This window comes from Falco biarmicus, chromosome 5 (genome assembly GCF_023638135.1).
Source record: "Falco biarmicus isolate bFalBia1 chromosome 5, bFalBia1.pri, whole genome shotgun sequence".
Taxonomy (NCBI): Eukaryota; Metazoa; Chordata; class Aves; order Falconiformes; family Falconidae; genus Falco; species Falco biarmicus.
This window is the reverse complement of record NC_079292.1, coordinates 73,085,246-73,109,370: the sequence shown is the minus strand read 5'-3', so window position 1 is coordinate 73,109,370 and position 24,125 is coordinate 73,085,246. Positions and strand designations below refer to the sequence as shown.

At 40.0% G+C, this 24,125-nt stretch overlaps 1 protein-coding gene across 2 annotated transcripts; it reads right to left on the bottom strand.

Annotated features, from left to right (window-relative positions):
* Positions 1–22: 22 nt before the first annotated feature.
* On the bottom strand, positions 23–24,125 carry LOC130150219 (solute carrier organic anion transporter family member 1C1-like). 2 transcript variants are annotated; one of them, XM_056340920.1, is made up of 15 exons: positions 24,016–24,125; positions 19,726–19,880; positions 17,230–17,371; positions 17,009–17,141; positions 14,760–14,878; positions 13,798–13,944; positions 13,583–13,681; positions 11,984–12,229; positions 10,924–11,088; positions 10,246–10,441; positions 8,617–8,779; positions 7,042–7,226; positions 4,148–4,212; positions 2,080–2,197; positions 23–1,296 (listed from the first exon to the last, which is right to left on the bottom strand). In XM_056340920.1, the coding sequence occupies exons 2-15, from the start codon at positions 19,855–19,857 to the stop codon at positions 1,080–1,082; spliced, it is 2,127 nt and encodes a 708-aa protein (XP_056196895.1). In that variant the 5' UTR covers positions 19,858–19,880; positions 24,016–24,125; the 3' UTR covers positions 23–1,079. The 2 variants fall into 2 exon arrangements, with proteins under 2 accessions (XP_056196895.1, XP_056196896.1); XM_056340921.1 differs by lacking the exon at positions 24,016–24,125 and adding an exon at positions 20,873–20,993.

Here is a 24,125-nt window from a genome sequence, read left to right as displayed (position 1 = left end):
GAATTCAATCACTGTCGTGAAATGGTCTGCAAGTAGACATCTTTTTATTTAAAGTAGTAACAGTTGTCCAGCTCCAAGTGTCGCGAATATGATGAACACAAACCAACAAATACACAAACCCAACTTTGAACCTATGAGCTAGAGGCTTGAGCTGAGAAAGTTTTCAGGTGCATGAAAACACAGATGAGTGCTTTGACTGCCTGATGATTGAACTTTTCCCAGAACAATATAAAGATAAGTGTACAGAGTATTTGCAGAGGTCATAGGGATAATGTTATTGTTGAGTGTCCTCTGCTGGATAGTACATGACATAGCAATAAAGCCACGAGAATATGTTGGATAGATTTTGCTTAGAAAACATCACTATAAAATTCAGATTTTTTTCTTATGTTTCATAATCAATTAACTAAAAAAATCAGTTTTAAAAAAAATGCTACAACAGATTTTTAAGAACAACTATTTCCTTTATTGCAACCTATTTGTAGCTTTAAGTAGGCATAACATTTTTAGCTGAGCTAAGATAATATGCATTTTGGAAAAATACTGCTTTTGTCAATTTTGTGATGGGAAATTGTTGCAATGATTCATTTAGATAAGGTGGAAATGTTTTTCTTAAAGGCTTTGGGTTTATGAATCTGATGAAATCAAAAAGCTGCTGTTAGCCTTGAGCTTGTCATTCCCATGGCAGCCTACTGCGTAGATCTGCATACACAGGATCAGTATCACATTCTGTGGGCCTTTGGCATGGGGCTGTTCTCCCAGTGGTCGTCTTTGACCCCACTAAAAAATGTAGTCTGGCTCTGTCAGAAATGCCAAGGAAGGCTTTTCTTTATCTGTGGAAAATTTGGTTTGGTTCATGTCACTTCTCCTGTCTGTTATTGGTAACCAGGTACATGTAAGGCACTTTCACACTTGTATGTTAGTTTTTATTGTTGTTGATTGTAGGTTTGCTATCCTGCTATTTGCAGTTTTACTTTCTGAAGGTTGTTACTATTTATTACGTAGTTATTCATAACATTGTGAAAGTTGTTTCTAACAGAAGCTCTCCTGATTCATGTGCCACTGGTCTAAATGACTTTCTAAATACACGATTCATTCTCTGCATCAGAAGAACCTGGCAAACGGGCTTTGACCTTGCAATAATCTTCTTTATTCATAAGACATTCTTCTCTTCCTCCATTCTCTATAGGCGTGGAGTTCTTATTTTGAAAGTGTTTCTTTATCAATATAAAAAAAATGATTGCAATCAAGTAAGAAGGACCTCTTAACACTGCTGATAAACCAAGGTAGACATACCTGTGGGATAAAGCATAGAAGACAGTGCCAGGCATTGAATTTTTCAAAGATATTGAAGAAAATAACATCTTTTAAGGATCACATATATACTAAAAAAAGCTCAGGGGAAAACATTAAAACTAATCGTTCGTGAAAGGTACCACAAACTGGAAATTTTTGCTAGCAAAAAATTTGGTTAGGGAATTGATAATACTCTTTTTGCTTATGAAGGTAGTTGCAAAGTGAAGCTTCCATCATCTTCCCTTTGTTTCTGAATATATACTTTAAGTTATTAGACTTTTTAGGGCTAGAAATATATTGAGATCACTAAAGTGGGCTATTGTATGTTAAAATAAAAAAACACATCAGAAGTGCCCAAGGTTAAGGTGAAACTGAGAAAAATCTCTGGAATATTCCTCCTGGAGGAATGCGCAAAGTTAACATTCTTGCCAGCATGAACAAGTGGCCAGCAAACAAGCTTTCCTCTTGATGGTAAATCATACAATCCTGAGTCTTTTAAATTGACTCACAGGATATTAAAAACATAATTCATTCCAGAAATCTCTTTCATTGATATTAAATTATTTTTGCACAACATAAAAACTGACTAAACCCCTAAAAGTTTAAGATTTGATCTTAAGATTTCTCAATTTCAGGAATTTGAGACCCAAATCTGAGTCCAGTGTTAGTATCTGACCATAATTTTTGATCAGTGACCTCATACACTGCAGTATAACACAACAAAGCATGTCTATCATCTGTAGAGAGGAAATGCATAAGACTTTGTGCCCTAATTTGCCTTACCTGTATGCATTGGAGTCGTACAGCCTGCAGGCCCCTCGCTGCCCACAGCTTGTGCTTCCCCATTTCAAACATGTCTTATCAATCAGTGCACCAAAATAAACTGGCGCTGGAATCCCACCTGCAAGGAAACAAGCAAAAATGTCACAGGATATCACTGGAAAACCCGTATTTTTAGAAATCAGCTTTGTATTTTCTTAGTGGTAAGTTACATGCTGCAGTAGTGGCAATAGGTGGATTGGACTGTGGGGAGCTTTTCCTTTTGTTTATCAGAGTAACTGTAGTTACTGTAGGACACCCTCTACCACCCACCACAACACCCTGTGTTGTGGGGATCATCAGTCCCCAGGAGATGTGGTCCGATGGGTTTGGCCAAGCTCCTAGTCATGCACATTGGCTTTTCAAACAAGGCTCTGAGAGTCACCGCTGGCTCCCAGTGCATGCTGAGCTCCTGCACGGGAGAGCTGGGCTGGTTGTGTGTTTGGAGCACTGCACTGATGCATAGTTCCCTCCTATGCGTAGCTTAAATTATCCGCATTGCCTGATAGTCCCTTCTGTCTGGATGATAAAGCAACCAAAATCCTTGGTGTGACTTGCCCAGACATGAGCTTATGCTTTACTGCAAAACGTGGCAGACATGGGACAAAAATCATAGCCTTGCTGAAGTAAAGGCAAATATTAATTTCAGAGGAATCTAGGTTTCAGTGTGTACAGGAGACCATGTCTCACATTAGCTTTGTTCCTACAGGAGTATTCTGCATTCTTATATAGGAAATCATTTTGTAAAGACAGGTACACTCTCAGCCTGCTCTGCCCTAGGGCTCCTGTGAGTCTGAACTCAGCAATCTATCTATAAAGGCCTGTGTATTATTATTATCAGCAGTGCTGTAGTCAGGGTACGATGGGACAAATGCTTGTTTTGGTGGTTCCTTAGAGAAGGAAAGCAGGAGCACATCAGTCTTGATCTCCAAGTCACTGAAGAGAAATGCCAGCTTTTTTTGAGTCAGAAACAGTGTCTCTATCCCCTTCTGCAATGGAGGGAACATGCTGGCTCAGTGTGCTGAAGCAGAAGCCTATAGAAAGGGGACAGTTTTCATAATGCTTTTTTTGTTTTGTTTTGTTTTGGTTTGTTTTGGTTTGGTTTGGTTTGGTTTGGTTTTTTTCTTTTCCTATGGCCAAAATGGCTCCAAGAATCCAATCGGCATTGCTTGTCCTGAGAGCTGGGGGAAAAAATTCTGCCCTTCCACTGTGTGATGAAAAGAGTAGAAGACAACAAAGTGTGGATACACCTTCCTATCTCAAAATGTCCCATTGCAATCCAGAGCAGAGAGTACAGCCCTAACCTCGCTCTGACTGTAGACATTTGAAAGCAGCTGTTCATTTCTTAGGCTTCTTAGCAAACCCAAGGGCTTGTCTCCACACACATTTCTCTACATTTCTGAAATGCAGGTATTCCTATTCCATTGACAAAGACAACAAAAGGAAACAGAGAGTTTTCTTGCCTGCCTAGGCATCTTCATCATCCATCTCATTAGCAACTCTCAAATGAAAAAGGAAAAAAACCCACCATTGCAGCATGTTTAAAGGGAATTGTAATCTAAGCTGTCTTCTACCAGCAAAGTGAAGTTTCTACATGGAGAAAACATTCTGCTATGGGCAGAGTTGTATCAGTGTTGAATGAAGTCCTACTAGAGTACGGCTTCTCAATCTGGCAGCATTGCGTCTCAGTGAGCCACTGGTTGAATCATATTTGAAATCTTGTTGTGTTGTTTAGAAATTCAAGGTAATACTTTAGTTTTTCTTAGAAATTCTTCCCATTTTAGAATACCAGGCTCCCAGACTGCAACACCTGCACCAATCAGCAGGTCAAAGATTTTCAGAATTGTGTTAGCTGGTCTCCCAATGAACTCCTGACTGAATATTGGACCTTCAGGGAAAAAACCAGGATCTTCAGGAACAGCCCAGGATCTAGAAGCTATTTCAAGGATAAATCTGGTTTACAAATGGTGGTTGCATTGGTGTCATTTAAAGCCATACGAGCAAGCATCTCAGTCAGAATGATTTCTCTTACCTAGAATTCTCATAATGAGTGTGTATAGACCAACTGCAAGAGATTTCAACTCTGGCTGAACACATCTGAAAGAAAGTGAGAAGTATGAAGTATTTTTCTATGTAGTGGTTAGACATGTTTATTAAACTACTGTTAGTTACCCTGAATTTAATACTCTTAATGACAGAAAGCTAAGCTTTGGAAGGAGACTTCTTCCTACATCTCCTGAAAATACATTAAGTGGTATAAAAAAGGTGAATTAATCTATTGTTTTCCAATCACATAGCTCCTGGGAAGTCCACTCACTAAGCATAATGAAAGAAGTGAAATTTTAAAGTCATAATCACAGCCTATCCTAGTCTTATTGAAATGGGCTGTCCAACTGTCTCAACCCCTGGCATACTTTTTCCTCCCTTGGTGGGATATACCTTACTCACTTGATGGGAAATATCATGTTGACCTATAACAAAAATATTGCAAGTACCTACGTTAGTACAGCGTCTTTCTACTCTCAAATGACATCCCTCTGTACAAATGCACATCTTGAAATACACAACGCCAGCTGGCAATATGCCCATGTTTCGTGGGGAACCACATCCCATCGGCATCAGAAATGAGCACTGATCTTGGATCCATTATACATCCAGGCTCTGCCACCTCCTTACAATTATTAATGTCTTCAGCACTCAGAAAGGTGTCTTACAGACACGAGGAAGGAAGAAGAGTTCATATACCATTTTCGATGCTCAGTGAACATGACATAATGCTCTTACGACTACCATTAAATTTGCCACTAATGTATTTTTCTACTGAGTGAGTTTTCTCTTCAGGTTATTGAAAGGTGTAGAGGAATGAAGCTGGGTTAATTAGCATTGATAATGTACAGCTGTGGGCTGGCTTCAGGGGCAGTGGGTTGGCTGATGTGGATAAGGCACAGCTGTGGATGGTTCTGTGAAGAGGTTGAGAGCCAGTGAAGAGGGAGCAGCCGAGGAAGAGAGAAGAAGAAGCAGAGAGAGAACATGTGCCCTGCATGAGGTGAGACTAGAAGGCAGCAGAGGGACTGGCATGAAGAGTATGCTGGTATGAGATGGTAAAAGACCTTGTTGCAGCTTGATTGTTTGGAGAGTGCTGTGACAATTGGTGCCCTGTGTAAGGACCTTCAGATTATGAGACTGAGTGTAATGAGTGGTGACAGCGGTGATGGCTGTGCCGGGGTATGTTTGGAACAGCAATGGCAGTGACCCAACGTAGTGAAGACAGGCGAGGATCGCCTGCGATCCATATCACGTTGAGATAGGCAGGAAGAGCCTGGGGATCTGGATCAGACACTGGTAAAGGTGAGCCATTGGGATCAAAGAGAAGGAATCCTGACTGCTGTGGAGTTAAGAGACTGAGGGTAACGGGTGATAGCAGCAGAGTACATGGCCAGACGTGGCAGCAGCCTGCAGTGGCAGCGGGTCCGGCTAGACAGCAGTGATGGCTGTGCCGGGGGAAGGTGCAGGAGCAGTGTGGTGCCGCGGGTGGCTCCTGCTGCTGCTTGGCCTGGTGGTATTCTTGCCAGTGTTTATGTGCTCGTTGAAGGTGTCTCCACTTGTAGAAGAAATGGGTGACCACAAGGATGTTGAGAAGTTTTTCAGAAAACAGAATGATGTGTTAGTGCTGTATTCTAGATCTGCTGCAAGCTCACTCAGGTTACTGTCCAGTGTGATCCAAGAGGTGAAAGGACAAGGTACTATAAGTTCATCAGAACCTCCCTCTGAAGAAATCAAAATCCTAGATGCTAAGAAAGCAGATAAGAAGAAAGGTGATCAACCTGCAGAAGATGAAAAGCCTAAGATAAAAGTGAAGAAGGAATATAAGTATGCGTTCAGGGACAAGTTGTCCAAACTGTATGAAAAGTTTATTTGTAAAAAGGTATTTAACAATCATCATAGCCAAAGGTATGAAATGTTAAAAAGGAAAAGAAAAAAAGGGGGTGTGTGTGGGGGGAATTGTAGAGGAATTATAGAGTACTGTATGAAAAACTTATTTGTAAAAAGGTTGTAATGATTGTTAAAAACATAAGGTATGAAAATCTTTAAAAAAAAGAAGAAAAAGGGGGAATTGTAGAAGAATGAAGCTGGGCTAATTAGCATTGATAATATACAGCTGTGGGCTGGCTTCAGGGGCAGTGGGTTGGCTGATGTAGATAAGGTGCAGCTGTGGCTGGTTCTGTGAAGGCTGAGAGCCAGTGAAGAGGGAGCAGCCGAGGAAGAGAGAAGAAGAAGCAGAGAGAAGAGAGAGAACACATGCTCTGGATGAGGTGAGACTAGGAGAAGGCAGCAGAGGGACTGGCATGAAGAGTATGCTGGTATGAGATGGTAAAAGACCTTGTTGCAGCTTGATAGTTTGGAGAGTGCTGAGATAGAAAGGTATTTGCTAATTTGTATTTGTGGTTCCAAATCACATCCTGGTATGCCTGCACTCTCTGTACCTTGACACATATGATCATAGGAGCCTCAGGCTGAGCCTTCATATGTCCTGGTTTTCCAGACATCTGATAAGCACAATCTGTTAGGGCAACCCCAGATTCAGAAATCCTGATAATTGCATGGCAATTTTCAAAATCCGTACAGCCAGAATATCCAAGCAGAGACAGGATGTGTTCTGGAAAATCTGGGTGTATGGCAAGTGTAAGAGAAACCATTTCACAATAGCTGGAAGCAACACACTAGAACTGACTTACAGACAGCAGCAAAGTGAGGTTTGATGCTAACAGCTACAGAAAAATGTGAAATGACAAAATTCATTAAAAAAAGCATATTATACTGCAAGAGTTTTTTTTTTTTCCCTAAGGGAAAAAGAGAAATCTAAACATAATTTTGATCCCCTCATTGGAAAGCCTCAATCTTTGGTACACAATTAGTTTTACTTACCTAAACATAATCATGTATGCTGGGGTGCCTCCCAATGCATAACAAAAGCCACTTATAACTTGTATTACTGTATAATAAATGAACTTCATTGAACAATCTTTACTTTTCGGACATTGCCCCAAGGTGGCAGAGTTATTTCCTGTCCATGAACTGCTGGCTTCAAGACAGCTGCAGTTATGGAAGACCTGGAAGACACAAAGCAGATTTGGTAGGACACTGCTCATGCAATGGGGAATCCTGCCTTCGGTCACAGGCAGAGCCTGAAGCCTTCCTAAGCATCCCTTTCCTATCTTATTTTGCCTTTCTTGAGCCAATGGACAGCAGCTTCTTTTCTTTCCTACAGACAGTGCTCAGTGTTGGAAGGGACATTCTGTGCCAGCCTGTTTTCACCAGTGGTCATACAAGCCCTTTTAGGAAGATGTTTGGAATAGCCACGGGACCTTTGAGGCTGGCCTCAGCCTTTGTGTCGCTGGAGGGCAGTGGAAGTAGCAAAGCGAGGCTCAAGGAGCTGTGCCTTTTGCTGTTAGGTGACACTACTTGTTAGCTGGCTTGTCTCTGTGAAAGCACCTGGGTCACAGGTCCCTCTCTGCTAGTACTGATACACAAGAGGTACCTCACAGCTGTAAGTAGCAGCTGCCTGTCAAGACACAGCTCACACAGAGCCCTGAGATAAGAAGTAGGTGTGCTGATAGCTTAGGAGGAATAGCTTTTAAGCAGGGATTCAAGGCCTTGAGGGAAAGGGAACTGTGAGCCACAAACTATAACCTCTACAGAAGCAGACTGGTGTGGGAGGTAGCAGTCCCACTGCCACAGATGTGTTTGGCCTTTCTCCCCTGCCTTCCCCCCTTAGGGTTTTAAGCAAAGAATGTGTTTTGGAGATGACTGTAGACAACAGATAGAAACCAGTTGCAAAGAAAAATCTGTTGGAGGGAAAATTGAGTGCAAAAGACAGCTCCAGACCATGTATCTTCTGGAGTGATCATCTTGCATCAGAAAACATGGGAATTACTCAGTCCAATGAAGGTATATATCTATGGGCCTGTCTGGGACTCCGTGCGCTAGCCCCAGCTCTTGGTGCCGAGCAGAAATCAATCAGCTATAGAAATAAGCAGTATCCTGCCATTCCAGGGTCTCACACGGAGGAAACAAGCTGCTTCCCCTCAAATCAGTCTTCATACTTACACATTAATGATCAGTATCAGGGAAGAATATACACTATCTTGGGGACGGCTGGCTAAAACCTCAGGGCAGCCAAACTGAGGTTTACAAAAGGCAAGCTGTGGACAACCTTCAGGCAACATGTAACAACTTTTGTTTGTTTCCCCCTCCTGTATTTAATCTACAAAAGACGAAAATTAATAGCTACAACGAGGAGCTAGGGCTCTTTGCTTAATGCTTGGTAACTCAGAGAAATTTCTATGTCTTCTGTGCTGTTCATAGCCAGAAATCATAAATACTTTTCTGACTGGTCCCCACTAACTTTGGTTTTCCTTAAATGCATTATACTACAAAATTCCTGACATTACGGGGGAAATAAGCTATTAGAAAACCTCAGAAACTAAAGCATGGTCTTACTGTGTTCTTTCCATGTCCCACCGAAGTCGTGCACCCAGCTAGACAGGCCGACACGTATGTGAGTCCATTGTCTCCACACACAGGATCCCATGCTTTGGAGGCACATTTGCAGTCAGAGTTGCACTCAGAAAATATGGCATTTTCATTGTATGGAATGGGTTTGCTTGGAAATTAAGTTCAGACAGGTGTAAAAGTGTAAGAAATTTTTAATTCAGGGCTGAGGTCAGTGTAGTCCCCTCTGTGTGACAGTGTTGCTGTCCTGAAACCCCCCTCATACATTTTCATAGCTGAGTCTCTACAGTATTGATCTGTTTGTTTGAGATTCCATCCTACTTGCACTGATATGAAAGTGATTACTAGATTAGAAAGAATTTTAAAACAAAATGTTGCTATTGATTATAGCTGGCAGTTGTATACAAAAAAAAAAAAAAAAGGAAAAGTTGAAAGGCTTTGAGAGGTCAGCTAGAGTACTCCCTAATTGGATGCAGAGCTAACGTCAGTTAACACAGTCTTATCGGGTACATCTTTAGATGCTGGTAAATATGCATCAGGGAGAGAAACTAGATTTCCTGGTCTCCATAGTAAAAAAAATACTCCTCTCTTAAAGCCTAGCCCAAGTCTTCCTAGAGGATATGGAGAATGTAGTATTCCCTTTTACTTTCAGATGTTCTTTGGGTATTGATCTGTAACAGAGAGGGATGTCTTCCTTCATCTTCTCCTTTCTGGGTTAAATAAGCTTATGTGCTTGCCATTTCTTTCATCTCTGTGCTTACTCAGCATATTCCACTAAGTCCACCATTTGCATTCTTAGTGAAAGCATTGCAGAGTAAAGGACAAGCAAAAATTAACCCTCAGGTTCCAACAAATATAAACCTCCTTGGCATCCTGCCTGTCCGGTTCCACATTTTCAGCTGTGAACCAGTATGATTTGATACATGAACTAAAGTGACAAATTATTGAACTGTGGGTGAACTTCAGGGGGAGGCAGACAGGTTCAGACTAGCCAGGAGGTACTCTGAGCAGGCTGGACATGAGGCAGTGACATCCCATATGCTACTGTGGTGCTGGGCTGCTTGAACAGCCAGATCCTAGCATGCGTCCCCTGTACTGGTATCTTCACTCACTCCAAGGAAAAAAATAACAGCCTGTAACTTTTATACCCTGTCTCTCTCCTGAGAGGAGAGAGCATCTTCAGTAGGCATAAAAGCATAATTTTGGTTTACAGTAGACTGAGAGTCTAGTACGTTGCAGCCTTTTCATCTCTGTGCAGCATATGCTACCAATGCTCTGTTACATACGCTTCACTGTTTTACTGAATACACTTCGCTAGAAAATTGCTTCTGTTGTAGAGATAGCACTATGTGAAACAGCAATACCAGCCCACATACAGCTAAACAACCTACACCAGGAATGATGTAATTTTATTTCTAATTAATCTTTAACCAGTGTTGTGCTTTGGCAGCCTGACACTCTGCTGACCAACAAAACTATCACAATGACACGGGGTAGCATTCACTTTCTCTTAAGCATTGGAAAAGCATGTTCCTCTTTTAGCCTTGATGTCATAGTACATTTTTTGAATTATTGCTGCCATGGAGAAAAAAATACTCTTCTTCCTTTTATACTCACCCTTCATAGGACACTGTCATTCCCGCTACCACATGGTTCTCACAGCCAACAAAAAAGTGCAAGAGACTGGCAACATAGGCCAAAAATGACATGGTAAATGCAAACTTTGTTGCTCCAATGATGCTCATTTTGTACTTTTTCATTATGAGTCCTCCTAGGAAAATTCCAATACCTACAGGAGGTAAGGATGTCAATCCTGAAAGAGATTATAGAAGGGGAATGTTAAAATAAGAGTCACAATGGGCTTAAGAGCCAAAGTCTGTCCTCAGGTTGATGTCCCTGGCTGCTTCTGTTATGACGACTCTAGGTGACTTTGTGCTCAGCCTAATCCCTGTGTTGTATATGCAATTTCTAACCCCCAAAATCCACTTCCATGGCAAGGCATTGGTCAGATGTTGAAGCAATTAAAAATCCCACACCACATTTGTTGCATATTTGGGATGCCCTTGCGATAATACAATAAATACGATATGATACAATATAATAATTTATTCTGGTCCCATAGACACCAAAATTGTACTTCGTATGCTGCTATTATATAACTCAAGTTCAGGAGAGACTGGCATTTACATCAGTCTGTTTGGCAAGAAATTCTGTCCCAGAAAAAGCATGCCAGAACTTATCCCCATGCACTTCTTATAGCATAAACAGCCATTGCTCATGTCAGGTGTAACTCACCTATTAGAAAGTTAGATTTAGATGTAGATTGTCCATACTGCTGTTCCATGTACTTTGGTTTGTAAGTCAAGAAACCAATAAAGCTACTGAACTGTAACACTGAGCAACACAAAAATGTAAAGTACATTCGATTACTCAATACTTTTTTCAGGGATGTGCAGAAATCTGAAAGAAAGGGATATATGAGTTGGCTTTGAAAGATGCATGGCATAATTACTGGTGAGTAATCTCCAAAATTTAGGGCAAAATCCTTCTCTCAGCTGTGCAAGTGCGACTCATACTGTTCTTCATTTGTATGCGAGTATCTTAAAGCAAAATCATGTTCTTGAAAAACACCAGAGGTTGGGATACAGGAAGAAAATCCTAAAAGAACACAGAAGTATGGCTTAAGGCCTGGGTGCTCCAGTGAGATCTGCACATCAAAACTAAAGGGCTCCTCATAGCAAAGACTTCTTTCAGCTTACATGAATATTATCACAGGTTCAAGATTAAGTGACAGCTGCCTTTGTGGAGATGCCCAATGTCTTCTTCTAGGATCTGAACAAAGGCAAGAGAATTTGACTAATGATGCAAAGTCATCTCTTCCCACCACCTTTCCACCCCTTTCTTAGCCTAAGGACTGCACAACCAGGGCTGATATTCAAGCCTGCTGTAGCTTCCTCAGGCAGCAATGTGCTTCAGAGTCTCCGTGAGCTGTACGATGATCAGATGAGTAATTTGTCTTTCATTATTGCAAAAGGACCCCCCTAATATTTTCTTCAAGTTCTGATAAGTTTTCCACTGTTCAAATTTCTTCTAGCACGAAATTTTAGAGGTAGGTGCCACCCAGGTGATGATGCATTGCAAGGGATGCATGCAGAACCTCACAGTCTTGAACAAGCTCTTTGACTTCTGATAAAATTTAGCAGATCCCTCCTTTCCTGCGATGAGTGAACTGGTTTAGACTGAAATGCAGGGTTTTAATAAAATTAAAAAAAAAATAAAATTGCAGAACTATTACATTCCTGCTGTAGGTTATGCCTATTGCTTGTCACATTTATACAACATGTGAAACACTTGCCTTTCAGTATTACTGACCACTTCTTTGGCTTAGGTTTTGCAGGAGCAAGTTTATTCCTTGTGCTGCCCATGTTTCCCAAAAGACTGTACGAAGTTCTGTCATTATTGGCTTCCTCTGGCTTTTTCAGACTCTTTGGCAGGAAGCAAAATGGAATAGCAGCTATCAAACTGGCTACTCCACCTATTAAAAATCCAAGCCACCATGCACCCACCCAGCGGGAATCTTGTGGGGTGATAGTGATGCTTCCTAGAATTGAGAAAAACAGATGCAAGTTACCTAAATGAAGAAGTTGAACCTTCTCTTTGTCTGCATTTTTCAATGTCTGATTTTCTGTGGTAATGATAATCATCTATGAGACACCATTCATGCTGTGAAGGCATCAGGAATCATACCCTGGATGGTGTTATGTTTGATCTGCCTTTTTACATCTTATGATGACTGCCGTTTTGTGACATACATGGCAACACAGAGGTCCTTATCCAACAAACAGGAAACCAAAATAGGTGCAGACAGGCCCCAACCAGGTGGTCCTTTTAGGGCTGATACATTTCTGCTGACACCATCCTCTGCTAACCTGAATTGTGTCATTAAGCATATGGGCATCCTCTGTGGCATCGGCAAGATTAGCCATGACTATAAACTTTGTATTTATTGCAAGGAGGATGTGACTGGCTGGTTGCGTTTTTAGGACTGTCACATGTTAGCATATTTGGTGGTGGACCAACACTGTAAGGCTTTTCAGTGTGACCAGGATTGGCTCACTGTTATGCATATGTAAAGTCAAACATTGGCTTAACAAAGGACAAAGACAAAATAGTTCGCCTGTCTAACTATAGGCGATCTCCTGAAGATCTGAAAACTTCTCTGTCCTGCTAATCCTAAAAACAGGATCACCCACTGTTGCTGCTACAGAGGGCCTTTTCCTGAAAAAGCCATCACCGGTCTGTACGGCCTGACACCCCATCAGTTTGGTCTGGCAGGTGGGGAGGTGGGCTGGCCAGGAAACACCACCTTGGAGATGGTTCCTGCCTCTTCTGGTGAAAGGAAATAGGATGAAGGGCCACGGCCACCACTTAGGGGATTGCTATTCCCCACTGGCATTTTGCAGATATGAATACATGCATGTGTTTTCTTTTCATCTAAATAAGCAAAGGCTGACAAAAAGTGTACAATGTACTTCAAACTTTACATGAGTAGTAAGTAATGTAAAATGCTCAACCGAAAGGGTGTGAAATCCACCAAAGCTGTAAAATTGCTATGCTAGCAGAATCCTTTCACTAAAGTCCCCGTTAGTAAAACATCTCTGTTCTGTGAAAGTTCTTGGTACTAACTTTAAAAGTTAAACACGTATTTTAGTCCTTTAATCCTAAAACACAGTTCTAAAATATGTTCCCTGTCTAATTCTGCCTTTACCCTAAAAGCTTCCAGTAATTTAACGAAAATGTAATAAACCATATAATAAAATTAACAAAATAAAAATAAATCAGATATAAATTATATTAATGTAGTTAATATTTAATAAAACCTTATACAACTGTGTAGAAGGATCTGTTAGGAACATGTATTAACTTACTTTCACTTTTCCTCTATTTTGCTTACCTAAATCCACAAATCCAATATCCACGTACAGTTTTGCACATAAAGATCCCAACAGGAAACCGAACATTGGGCCCAACATGGCTATTGTGTGCAAACATCCTGAAAATATAATGAGGCAGATGCTAGTACATTTTAATGGTTGAATGGTTTCTTCTGCAGAGGGTGATTGGCCTCTTATACTAGGAATCCCTTCATTTACTTCATGTTGAGATTACCTACATATACAGGAACGTTCTCTTCTTTAGCAAAATCATCAAGGTAAGAGATGCCCAGTGGCGTTATTGGTGTCTCACCAATTCCACGTAACATGTTTCCCAGTAAGATATATACCCACATATATGACGATGGTTCCTTCTCACAGCCTGCAGATGAGATATTACATCTTTGTAACAGAATAGTTTAATGGGAAACAGTGACAAAACACAGGAAATTCAGCACATGAAATTATTACAGTTTAGTATTTAGGTATTAACAACATTTCCTTATGGAAGATTAATGAAAGGCCATCAACCTCATTATACTTTTTAATATTTTTTTAATAACCCTTTCCTCCTCCTCCATTGTATTTGGTTTCTAAAAACACAGATAAGTATCACCCATTAGAAAAAATGCCTGTGTAAAATAAAATGACAGATTGATATTGTCATAAATATATTACCTGGCATATAACATATGTCTTTAACTTAGGAAGTCTGAGATGGTTTCTGGGGCACAGCTTGGCTCTTTCTCTACCTATGTCCCATGCAAAGCAACATTGAAAACAGCTATATGCCATATTGTAAGCAAGATCATAGAAATCTCCATTTATTTCCAGTTAACTCAGTGCAGTTTCGTGTTCCGTCATGCTATCTTTTCCACCTTCCCTACTCCAGCTCCTGGGTAACTGAATCCCTTCAAACACAGCCTTACCATCCCTTTCAGCGTTAGGCTGATTTTACTGTAATTTGAAAGTGTGAACACAGGAAATTAGGCATCTGGATACTTATAATTTGTGTTTGCTGGATGTTTGTTCTCCAAATGAGATGCACAAAGTGAATTTAAGTGTTGGTAATGTTCCCAGACAGACAATGAAGTTAGAAACCTAACTAAGCATCTTGCATGGGGCAATGATTTACTCCACTTGCAACCAGGGATAAAACTAGCTCCTGTATTTGTACCTCCACTTACAGGTCCTTACCTGATTGGGAGATTTCCAACATCTTCGTTTTGTTCACATCTTGATGTAGGGAACAAGGATTTATGCTTGAAGTTAAGTTGGCTGAAGAAGCTGTATGTGGTGCTGTCTCATACTTATAACTGAAAACACAAAGTAGTAAGTTCAGAAGCAGTGCTCACTAGGGAAATACTAGAATAGTAGGGGAGGAACCACTTGACTGCGGTTTACCTAAAAAGAAAGGTAACTTTGTTTAAAGTTCTACTGAAGGAGCAACATAGAAGATTATTCAAGCATATTTTGGAAAGCCAAAACACTAAAAAAACCAACCAAAAAACCCCCTAGAATAATCTGTCTAAAAGACATAACCTTTTAAACTGTAAAATTCAAAAGGGCTTTTGAAAGTAATTCATATAGGATCGAACTTCCAGTGTCAAAATTTAGGCTCAGGTCCAAGACTGGTCCCTGTCTAATTGTTTAGAAGATCAATTCTTCTGAAAAAGAAGAAACTGTTGTGTGTGAGTGTAAGCCCTCCTTTTCATCCTACATATGTATTTTGGGCTGAGGGGGGAGGAGAGGGATGAGGAGAAATAATCCTCAAGCAGTACCCATTTGTCTGATAATTGGCATTGGCTTTAGAAAGAGCTGTTGTATAGCATCAGGTGAACAAAATTAGTGGCTAAAAGGCACTCTTTAGCTGTGTTTACAGGGAGCAGGGCACTGCTGTGGGGAGGCAGCTGAGCAGTTCGGGTGCTGGAAGCTGCTCAGCTGCTTTAGCATAATCCTTTTCCCAGATATGAGCCCTGCTAAGGTGCAAAGTACAAATAGCTTAAGCAGAACAGTATAGCAAAGCACACATTTTGTTTCTAGGAACTGGGCAGCTCTGTTAGACCAGGCAGGCTTATTTTTCAGGTTGAAACAAAAAGCATTCATCAGGAGAGACAGTGCAGAACAGTTTCCTTATAAAAATACAGGCCCAGGTTCATCAGAAACCGTATGAGTTTCCAGTGGAGATGAGCAAGCTACATAGCTGTCTTAAGCAGTGGAAAATAGAAGGCTGCTGCTAATACAAAATCCACTGTCATGATAAAAAGCATTCCTCCATTTTCTTTTGACAGTAGTATACCTAAAATCATTCTAATATATTTAAGAGAGCAAGAGAAATATGTCTTACTCTATGTGTTGTCACAGTATCAAAGCTATGGCTAGAAATGTTACATGCATATAAGCAATGTGCAATAATTCTCTGAGCCTGGAGGAAATGAATAAAAATTAGCTTAACCAGACACGGAAAATAAGTTTAACCAGTCGTATGCCTTTGGAACAGGAAAAAACGTGGTACCAGTTCTACCAGCACTGATCTACCTGCAGACTCTGAAGCTGAGAGGCTGCTTTGTGTGAGGGGTAGCTGTTTGCCACAGAGACCAAAATACGTCATCTCACACAAGGCTCTGGTTTCTTCTTTCAAGGAGCAGGAATTCTTCTAATGAGCATTGTTGCAGGTTGGCTTCTTTAGCGAGTAAGCTCTGAATCCCTGATTTTACCTCAGTTCCCTGTTACTGTAAATAGAGCCATATTTCAGGTAGGGATGTCACTCAATATGAAGTTACCTGCTCAGTGCTTGGAGATCCTGTTCAAAACAGCACAGACTTATCCTGGAAATTATATAAGTGGATTTTATATTCCTCATAACTTTACTGTGGTTCATAATGGTTTGACTTTCCTGCCGACATGATCCTGACATCTCTGTTAGCAGCCAGTAAATACCACATTCTTAGGTTAAGACTGATTTTCCCAATAATCTGTTATTACAGTTTGCCATTCAGGAAGAGTATATAATTCATTCAAGAAATGACATGAGCCTAGCAGCATGGTGGAAGACTTTCAAAGAATGATATATTTTGTTTGAAACTTGAGTTTTTGTAACATTTTCATAGGTGTTTCCTCCTGAAAAAATAAAAATTCTAAAGATTTTGTAAAATCATTTCCCTCTTCATCTCTTTTCTGAACAAGTTTGACTGAAAACTAAAGCATTGTGATTTTCCTGCTTTTGCAAGAAGTTGAACTTTTACTTCAGAGGAGCCATATTTTTCCAACCAGATATAACGAACAGTGATGTGTGTGTTAAATGTGATTCATTGCACATCAAGGTGAGGTTCTATAGACCTTTGGTAATCTAAGACTCAGTGTACATCAATTTTTATTCAAAATCTAGAAAGCAGTATCCAATTCCAATGTTAGGCTATGCAAAATGATTCTTGATCAGTACTTACTATCCCATGAAGAAATGAGGCATTGCTGTTAAAAGACTTCCCAAAGCCATGGTAAAGCATCCAACAGCTATTACTTTGGGCCTATGAAGTTTAGCTCCAAAGTAGCTTACAAATGCAATTACCAGCAAGTTACCTGGAAGGTAATGAACCAAAATTAGTGCCAGATGTTGTGCCTCATATTTGTCTGAACAATGTTCTGCACGTTACAGAATATAAATTACCCATCTCAAAGCTTCCATCAATGAAACCAACAGTAGATGATGTCAGGTCAAACCTTCGTTCAATCTGGGTGATGGAACTTTTCATAATTGTACCAGACAATGCTTTACTGAAGTAGCTGAACGATAAAGCAGCAAGAAATGCCTGAGGAAAGATCAAGAAAGAAAATGGGAGGTAGAGGCAGAGAAACTGGTCACAGAGGGATCAAATATGTTTAAAACTGTGTGGAGCAATCATCATCATGTTCTATGTTTGTTACTCAAATTGCCATAACAACGTTGTATGGGAATTTTCACATATCCCAATGCTACAGAGGGCCAAGGTGGTCTCTCAGCACTGTCTGTTCCCTGCTCTGGTTTTTGCTTCTGGAGAGGCTGGTGCTGGGTGCTGCACTGAGAGCAGCTGCTTGCTTTGGGGTTCAGGTTTGTCATAGCCATCTTAACGGCCAGGAAGCCTCATTTTCCCTGCATTGCTGGCCAGAGGTTTTCCGAAGCAGAAATCCTATGGACTATGGAAGTTAAATCTGGCAGACTCACTAGGGACTACTTACCTTACTGACATCCTGTGGCTAAATTTATCAGAGCGATGAGGCCCAGTGTTGGGCAGCCAAAATGGCGAGATTTCTAGATGTTGCAGAAAAGTAAAATTTGCCAGAGGTGAGATAACTGATCATGGTAGATTTACTGATCGTAGTCCAACCTAAAATTAATCTTGGTCCCAATTATCTTCTGCTTGGGCCACAGGTCACTTATTTTAGGCCAGGTCATAACGGGTTCTAACTCATACATACAGCTAGCCATGGCATCAAAATTAGGGCTTTATTCAAATTTTTATGGTATCCCACTATGTGGAAAGTGGTACAGAATGATTAAATTAATCTCTGTGTCAGATGATATATTTTGAAAGGTGTTGATTATGGCTATGTTGCCTGTATACCATATACTTCATAAGGGAAAGTTTACTATCCTTTATAATTTCATAGTTGTTTCCACCAACACACATTGTGGCTTTTATGAATAAAGATGTATTTGATAAAAAGTTAAAGTAGGTTGTTTAAATATTATCCAACTATTTCAACACAGTCTAAAAGACAAATAGACTTATTGCTCACTGGGTAAAAGTTCTAATACAGCACAGTGTTGGGTAAGTAAACAAAAGTAAATATAGATTAGACTTTGCAATACTATCTACTATAAGAAAGGCAGTGAATTCTGGAAGTAAAACCTTGAAAATAGGTACATTTACTCTCTTTTTGTCAGGAATAAGGACAAACATCTCACATGTGTGGGCTTTGTCCTCACAAGTTTTACATTTCCTGAGCTAGACTGGCAAAAAGTCTGCAAGAACCAACTTTCTTGCCTTTTGCCAGCTGTGCTTTCAGGGGTTTTGGCTGAAATCACCAACTGCTGATAAGCATGAAAACACAAACAAAAATGGCTTGGGTATTTTGGGTTTGAAAATGCAATCCCCAGGTAAACCACAATACATTTGATGGGAAGATGAGGGAGGATAACAGTTTGTCTTTTATTACCTCCAAGGTATTGTGTCTATTACACTTTAGTTGCCATAAAGTTAGGCATGGACCCACATCCTTGCAGCATTACCCATATATATGATGGTAAAGTTAGACCTGTGAGTCTCCCAGGGAGATCAGATTCTATTTTTGCAGGTCTATATGGGTGGCAAATGTGAGTCAGATAAAATAAGAAACATAACAGCTTTTGCCTGATATTTGAACTGAACTATTTTGGAAGTCTGAGAAGTTTGCAATTACCTATTTTCTTCCACTACTCTTTCATTTTACAGAGCTTTTTATAGAAAGAAATATGTCCCTGATTGCAACTCCATTGACCCTATGGAATTTAACCCAAGATGCAGCTGGCTGAAGTATTATACTCAAAGCATAAACCCAAACACATCAGCGTCAAAAGAAATCTTGCCTTTGTAGTATTTGCATCTCAGCCAGAAGCAATAAATACTAAGGCTTTAATACAAAAGCAAAATTCTTATTAGTTTACTTGCTTTGTTCCGTCAGTTCTTCTGGTGTGCTCCTGAAAGCTTGTGTACTTGTGGGAATCAATGGACTGTTTGACCTACACCCTGTACTACATAAAAGTCCTGGAATACGATTCACCTCACCCTATTTTGGCCCTACAAGAATGGGTGGTGATAGCAACCTCCAGACAACACTGTATCATAGCCAAATATTTTAGGCTGCAAGTCTTCTAGACTCTCTAGCAAGAGGTTGCTACCTCTCTGTAATTACAAAAAAGGGGATCCACCTATGAGTAACTTGAGAGTAAATATGGTAGATCAGGAATTTTTATTTTCTTTAAGACAAAGATAGGATCCAGCCATCCCCTGTACTTTCAGTGTATATTCAGTTCCAGAAAAGATAGGGGGAACAGGAATGAAGTAATCTGGCTTGTCGTATCCTGAACAACATTTCTTAACATATAACAGCAGTAATTGGTGGTGATATTATTAAGGAACCAAACCTTCAAGCCAGTACAACAGGAAGTCTTCTTTTTGACTGGTAGATTTTTTTTTGCTTCATCATCCAAAAACTGGGAAGGTTCTGCTTCTTGATTTGAGTCATCGTCATTGCTGGGTTTGGTTTCCACTGTCATGGTTGATTTCTTTATTGAGTTTTCTGAACCCAAGAGAAAAGAGTAGTAAATAAAAAAAGCACATAGGCTGAAACAGAGTTGCTTAAGGACCTTTCTGCTGAAACAGTAGTTAAAGGAAAATGCTGCAATGTTGGAACTGAATCTTTTCATTGGAAAGAATTTGATTCAATGACTTGGGTATTTTGAAGTATATATTTGTAATTGTAATTTGAATGTATTGTAATTTAAATTATGAAGTATCTTGTTTTAACACCTTTTCCAGGTGAAATGGTTCTTCACTCTCCCCCTTCTCCTCCCCCCCCCCCCCCTTTTTTTTTTTGGTGGTGGGGTCTATAGACTTTTCATGCTAAAAAGACAATCTGCACAGAAGAGTAAGAGACAAAGTCTCTGTTTAAAACTAACTGCAAGGGTCAACAAAGCATCAGTGCTGAAGCACAGCGAGTGTTAGAGAAAGTGAATTTGCAGGCCATGCAGCTTAAGACTGCGTCGTTTTGGTAAGATCTCTGTAGTAACATCATCCCATCTGACCAACTCCTTCACACTGCCCTGTTGGAAACAATTCATAATGACAAAAGAGTTTATTATTTTAGCTGACTGACCTCCTATAAGGATATCACATGTTTTTTCTTCTTGCAGTAGTATACAGGGTATCTCTAGTCGCCTTCTGCTTGCAGAGGGCTGCCTACATCCCCTAATGCATGAAATCATCTGCAACTCAGCAGTTCAGCAGAACTGCTCCAGTTCCCCTGGGAAGAGCACACCCTGTAGCCATAGATGACAAACCTTTATCCTCCTTTGATATAACATATTTTTTTATTGTTGAAAGCCTTGTTTCATGATTAAGTTGAATTTGATTCTATTGTAATGAATAGTATAATACTTCACATTTTTCTCAGTTTTTTTAAGCTATATCTGAGAGATGAGTAAGCAATTAAAAATAACAGTTCAGCGAAGAGCTGTAATGGAAATCTATGCATCTATTAAAAAAGTTTATTTAAAGAATGAAAACACTTGCCCGTTTGTGCAACTCCAACTACAAACAGAACAGATTTCTGAAGGAAGGTCCTGATGCCACTGTAGGAGCCCCTTGGAAAAAAATGGGTCACTTGAAACAAACCCTCTTCAGATCTGCAGATCTTGACACACAGGGTGGATAGCAGTATTGAAACTAATGTCCTCAACTCAGAACTCAGAAATCATAGCTCACAGGAACTAATTTATTTCACCTTTCACAGTAGTCTCCTCATTTTAAAAAACAGTGAAGAAGAGAGAGAGGGGTGCAGAAAATCACACAAAGAGGTTTTCCATGCTTGAATGGAGCTGAAAAAAGTTGGATGAACTTTTCCAATGCTGGAAAAAGTCCATCTGCAGTTGCAAATTGCTCTGCTGCAGGCCATGTGACAGAGTAACACTTGTCAGAGCATTTGAAGGGTAGGCATGATGGTGAGGAACGTTTTTCTTCACTCATAAGAGGGTTAATACCTAAGTATGATTAAAACAAATATACAGAGTTTTAAGCAACTTAGTTCTTAAAACTTAAGTTTTAAGCAACTTAAACTCCTGGTCTTAAGTTCATAAGCATGTCCCTAGGTACTACCACTGGCATGAAAAACTTCTTTCTCTTCCCACTGATCATATCTGCTTTCCAAATTCTTTACTCATGTGAGTACCACTGCTTCTGTGGCTGTGCTGTAAGTCTGGGTCAGAACACATATTTAAACAAAAAAATAGCTGTTCCTTCCCCTTGGCTCCTCAGACAGATAGGAACAAGAAGTAGAGGAAAGAATTTATGTTTATGAAATTATATTCTTAGTGCTCAGGAAAAGTTAGTACACAAGTACTTTTGAGCATCTAGTCCTCTGAAATTTATCTGTCCCTATGTAATCCGAAGGTAGTAGCTTATCCTGTTATCATGATGCATTAATGACTACAATAAGATGCTGGGGTAGCATGTCATTGCAGGTCAAGGAACTAAACTGGCTATTTTGAGAGTTTGAAAGTACAGTATGAATTGGAATCTCAGTATGAGAAGGAGTGAAGGCAGAGAAACAAGAAGAGGCAAATCAGAGAAAAGAGAAAGACAGTCAGGTATCCGTACATGTAACTGAAGAAGTTTAGACATTGGGAGGCTATCCAAGTAAGTGCTTCAGAGAAAGACTGTAAAGGCACAAGAAGGGAGGACAGTAAGATTGAAAATTGCGAGCAATAAGTATCAAAGAGTAGGTTAAGCAGTTAGAGGTGAATAGTGAAAAAGGCATCTAGAAGCAGAGATTAGGGTACCAGGAAAGAGAAAAGATAAAAAAAGAGAACAAAAATAAAGTGAAATACAAATTTGTGGGGCAAAAGGCTGCTTGATACATACAGAAAGATACAGCTAGAAGTTAGTTGGCTTAGTACTGTCAGTTGTCAGCTCCTCCAATGATCCAGGGGAAGAACTATTGAACAAGAACAGGGGTGACCAGCTTCTGTCAGTAGTGAATGACACATATCTTATTGTTGCTTTGCAGAGATGCTACTGGAGATGGTGCTGTTTTTTCCTGGGGAATGCTAGGATGGGAGGAAGGAAGCGAGAAGGTGATGCAACTGTGCTAGAGAAATGTTAGAGCAAGTTATACGCAAGAACCAACTGTTGGAACTCCTGGCAGCATCTCCTCCTATCCTCAGTTGACCCTGACCTACACAGAAATCTGTTGGAGATAGAAGAGATCAGGGCTGGAGAAATGCCATTCCACAAGAAGATTAGAAAAAAAGATAAAAGGTCAAATCATGATTGATGTCAACGTAGATGTTGAGCCTGACAATTCCAAGTATTGATAAAGTGGCTATTTTAGATTTATTTCACTAGTAGTCTTTTCCATGCTTAATAAACCAAGGATCTGGTTACAAGCCAAGGAAAGGCTTGTTACCAGCCAAAGTATGAAACTTTCTGTACCAGATGTGTCCTCTCACTAACATGACTTCTCTATTAAACTTTGCCTGCACAAGCTGTTCTACTGTAGTAATGACCTGAAATAGTTGCATTTGCAGAAAGATGAGATCAGTCAAATAACATACTGGTGTTAAGTAGTCAATCAATCTAAACAAAAATCACCCTGAATTGCTTCTTGAGGGAAGAAAACAATCCTCTCTCCAAAAGCAAGCATATGGAAAAAACCTCAATAAAACATGAAAAAACCCTAAGCCATACTGTGAGAATGAAAGTTAACGCTCTTCTAATTCACTTTTACATCACACCCAGGGAACATTTGACAAACTCGTTTGATCTTGTGCTCAGGACAGTCTCAGAAACACTTTGGGTGGGGGAAAATCAAGGGTCTTAACTAATAATCAGTGTGGATCATTTGTGTTGTGGGAGCTGAGAGCTTTCATAGCATCATGGGAAACACGCAGCACCTTGCAAGATCACTCCAGAGTACAGCAGCCAGCCTTGCTCAGGACAGCTGCGGACTTCTTCAGTGCTTCAGGGTATATGAACGTATAGGGGCCTAATTCCCTGCCTGTTAGGTAGATTCACTCCCTAGTGAACATTAAAAAAACCGTAAGCTTGGTTTTCCACCCCCTAATTATATGCAAATTACAATGAATTAAAACACCCATTTAGACACCTTAGCATGAATAACAGGTAATTAGTTCCTACAGGTTTTGTAGATTCTTACGAAAGAAAAATATAAAGACATTTAAGGAACTTTCAGAATCCAGCAAAGACACTGTAAGTCCTTGGGCAGTTGCACTCTCAGGGGCTATATTGCCATCCAGTAGATTAACAAATCAAAAATCAAGAGCTACATTTCATTTGGTAGGTTATGGAACTGTATTTATTTCCCCTAACTGCAGTGCTAATCCAATTGCCTTATTAATTTTTAAATACATTAAGGGATTGTAGTAAGACCTTTTAAGTTAACCTAATAGGAAAAATGAGTATCACAGTGCTGTGCAGGCCTCAGTGCCACTTGCATTGTTCAAGATATATGTTACTTACTGTTCAGAGACACTCATACAAATTTATGATGCGCTCATTAAAGCATTGACACAACAGGAATGTTACTGGCCACAGCAAATGCAACTGATACTACACAGGTAATGTTCATTAGCTGCAAACACTAAATGGCAACATTTTAAGGTTAAGACAAACAAAAAGAATATTAAAATGGTTCCTACCTAGGTCCAGTATCCACAACAACAGCAGTTATACTACCACACAAATGCTCAAAAGTCAGAGTATTCTCTTGTTAAGCAAAGCTGTGCTGGTACTTAGTAGAAGAATCATT

Excerpts from the sequence above, each read along its gene's own strand:
- LOC130150219 (XM_056340920.1), bottom strand. The coding sequence starts at position 19,857 with ATGACAGTGGAAACCAAACCCAGCAATGACGATGACTCAAATCAAGAA. Across the intron at positions 17,142-17,229 it reads TGATGGAAGCTTTGAGATGG|GTAACTTGCTGGTAATTGCA; the intron begins GTAATTTATATT and ends ATTACCTTCCAG. Across the intron at positions 14,879-17,008 it reads CCTCATTTCTTCATGGGATA|TTATAAGTATGAGACAGCAC; the intron begins GTAAGTACTGAT and ends TTGTGTTTTCAG.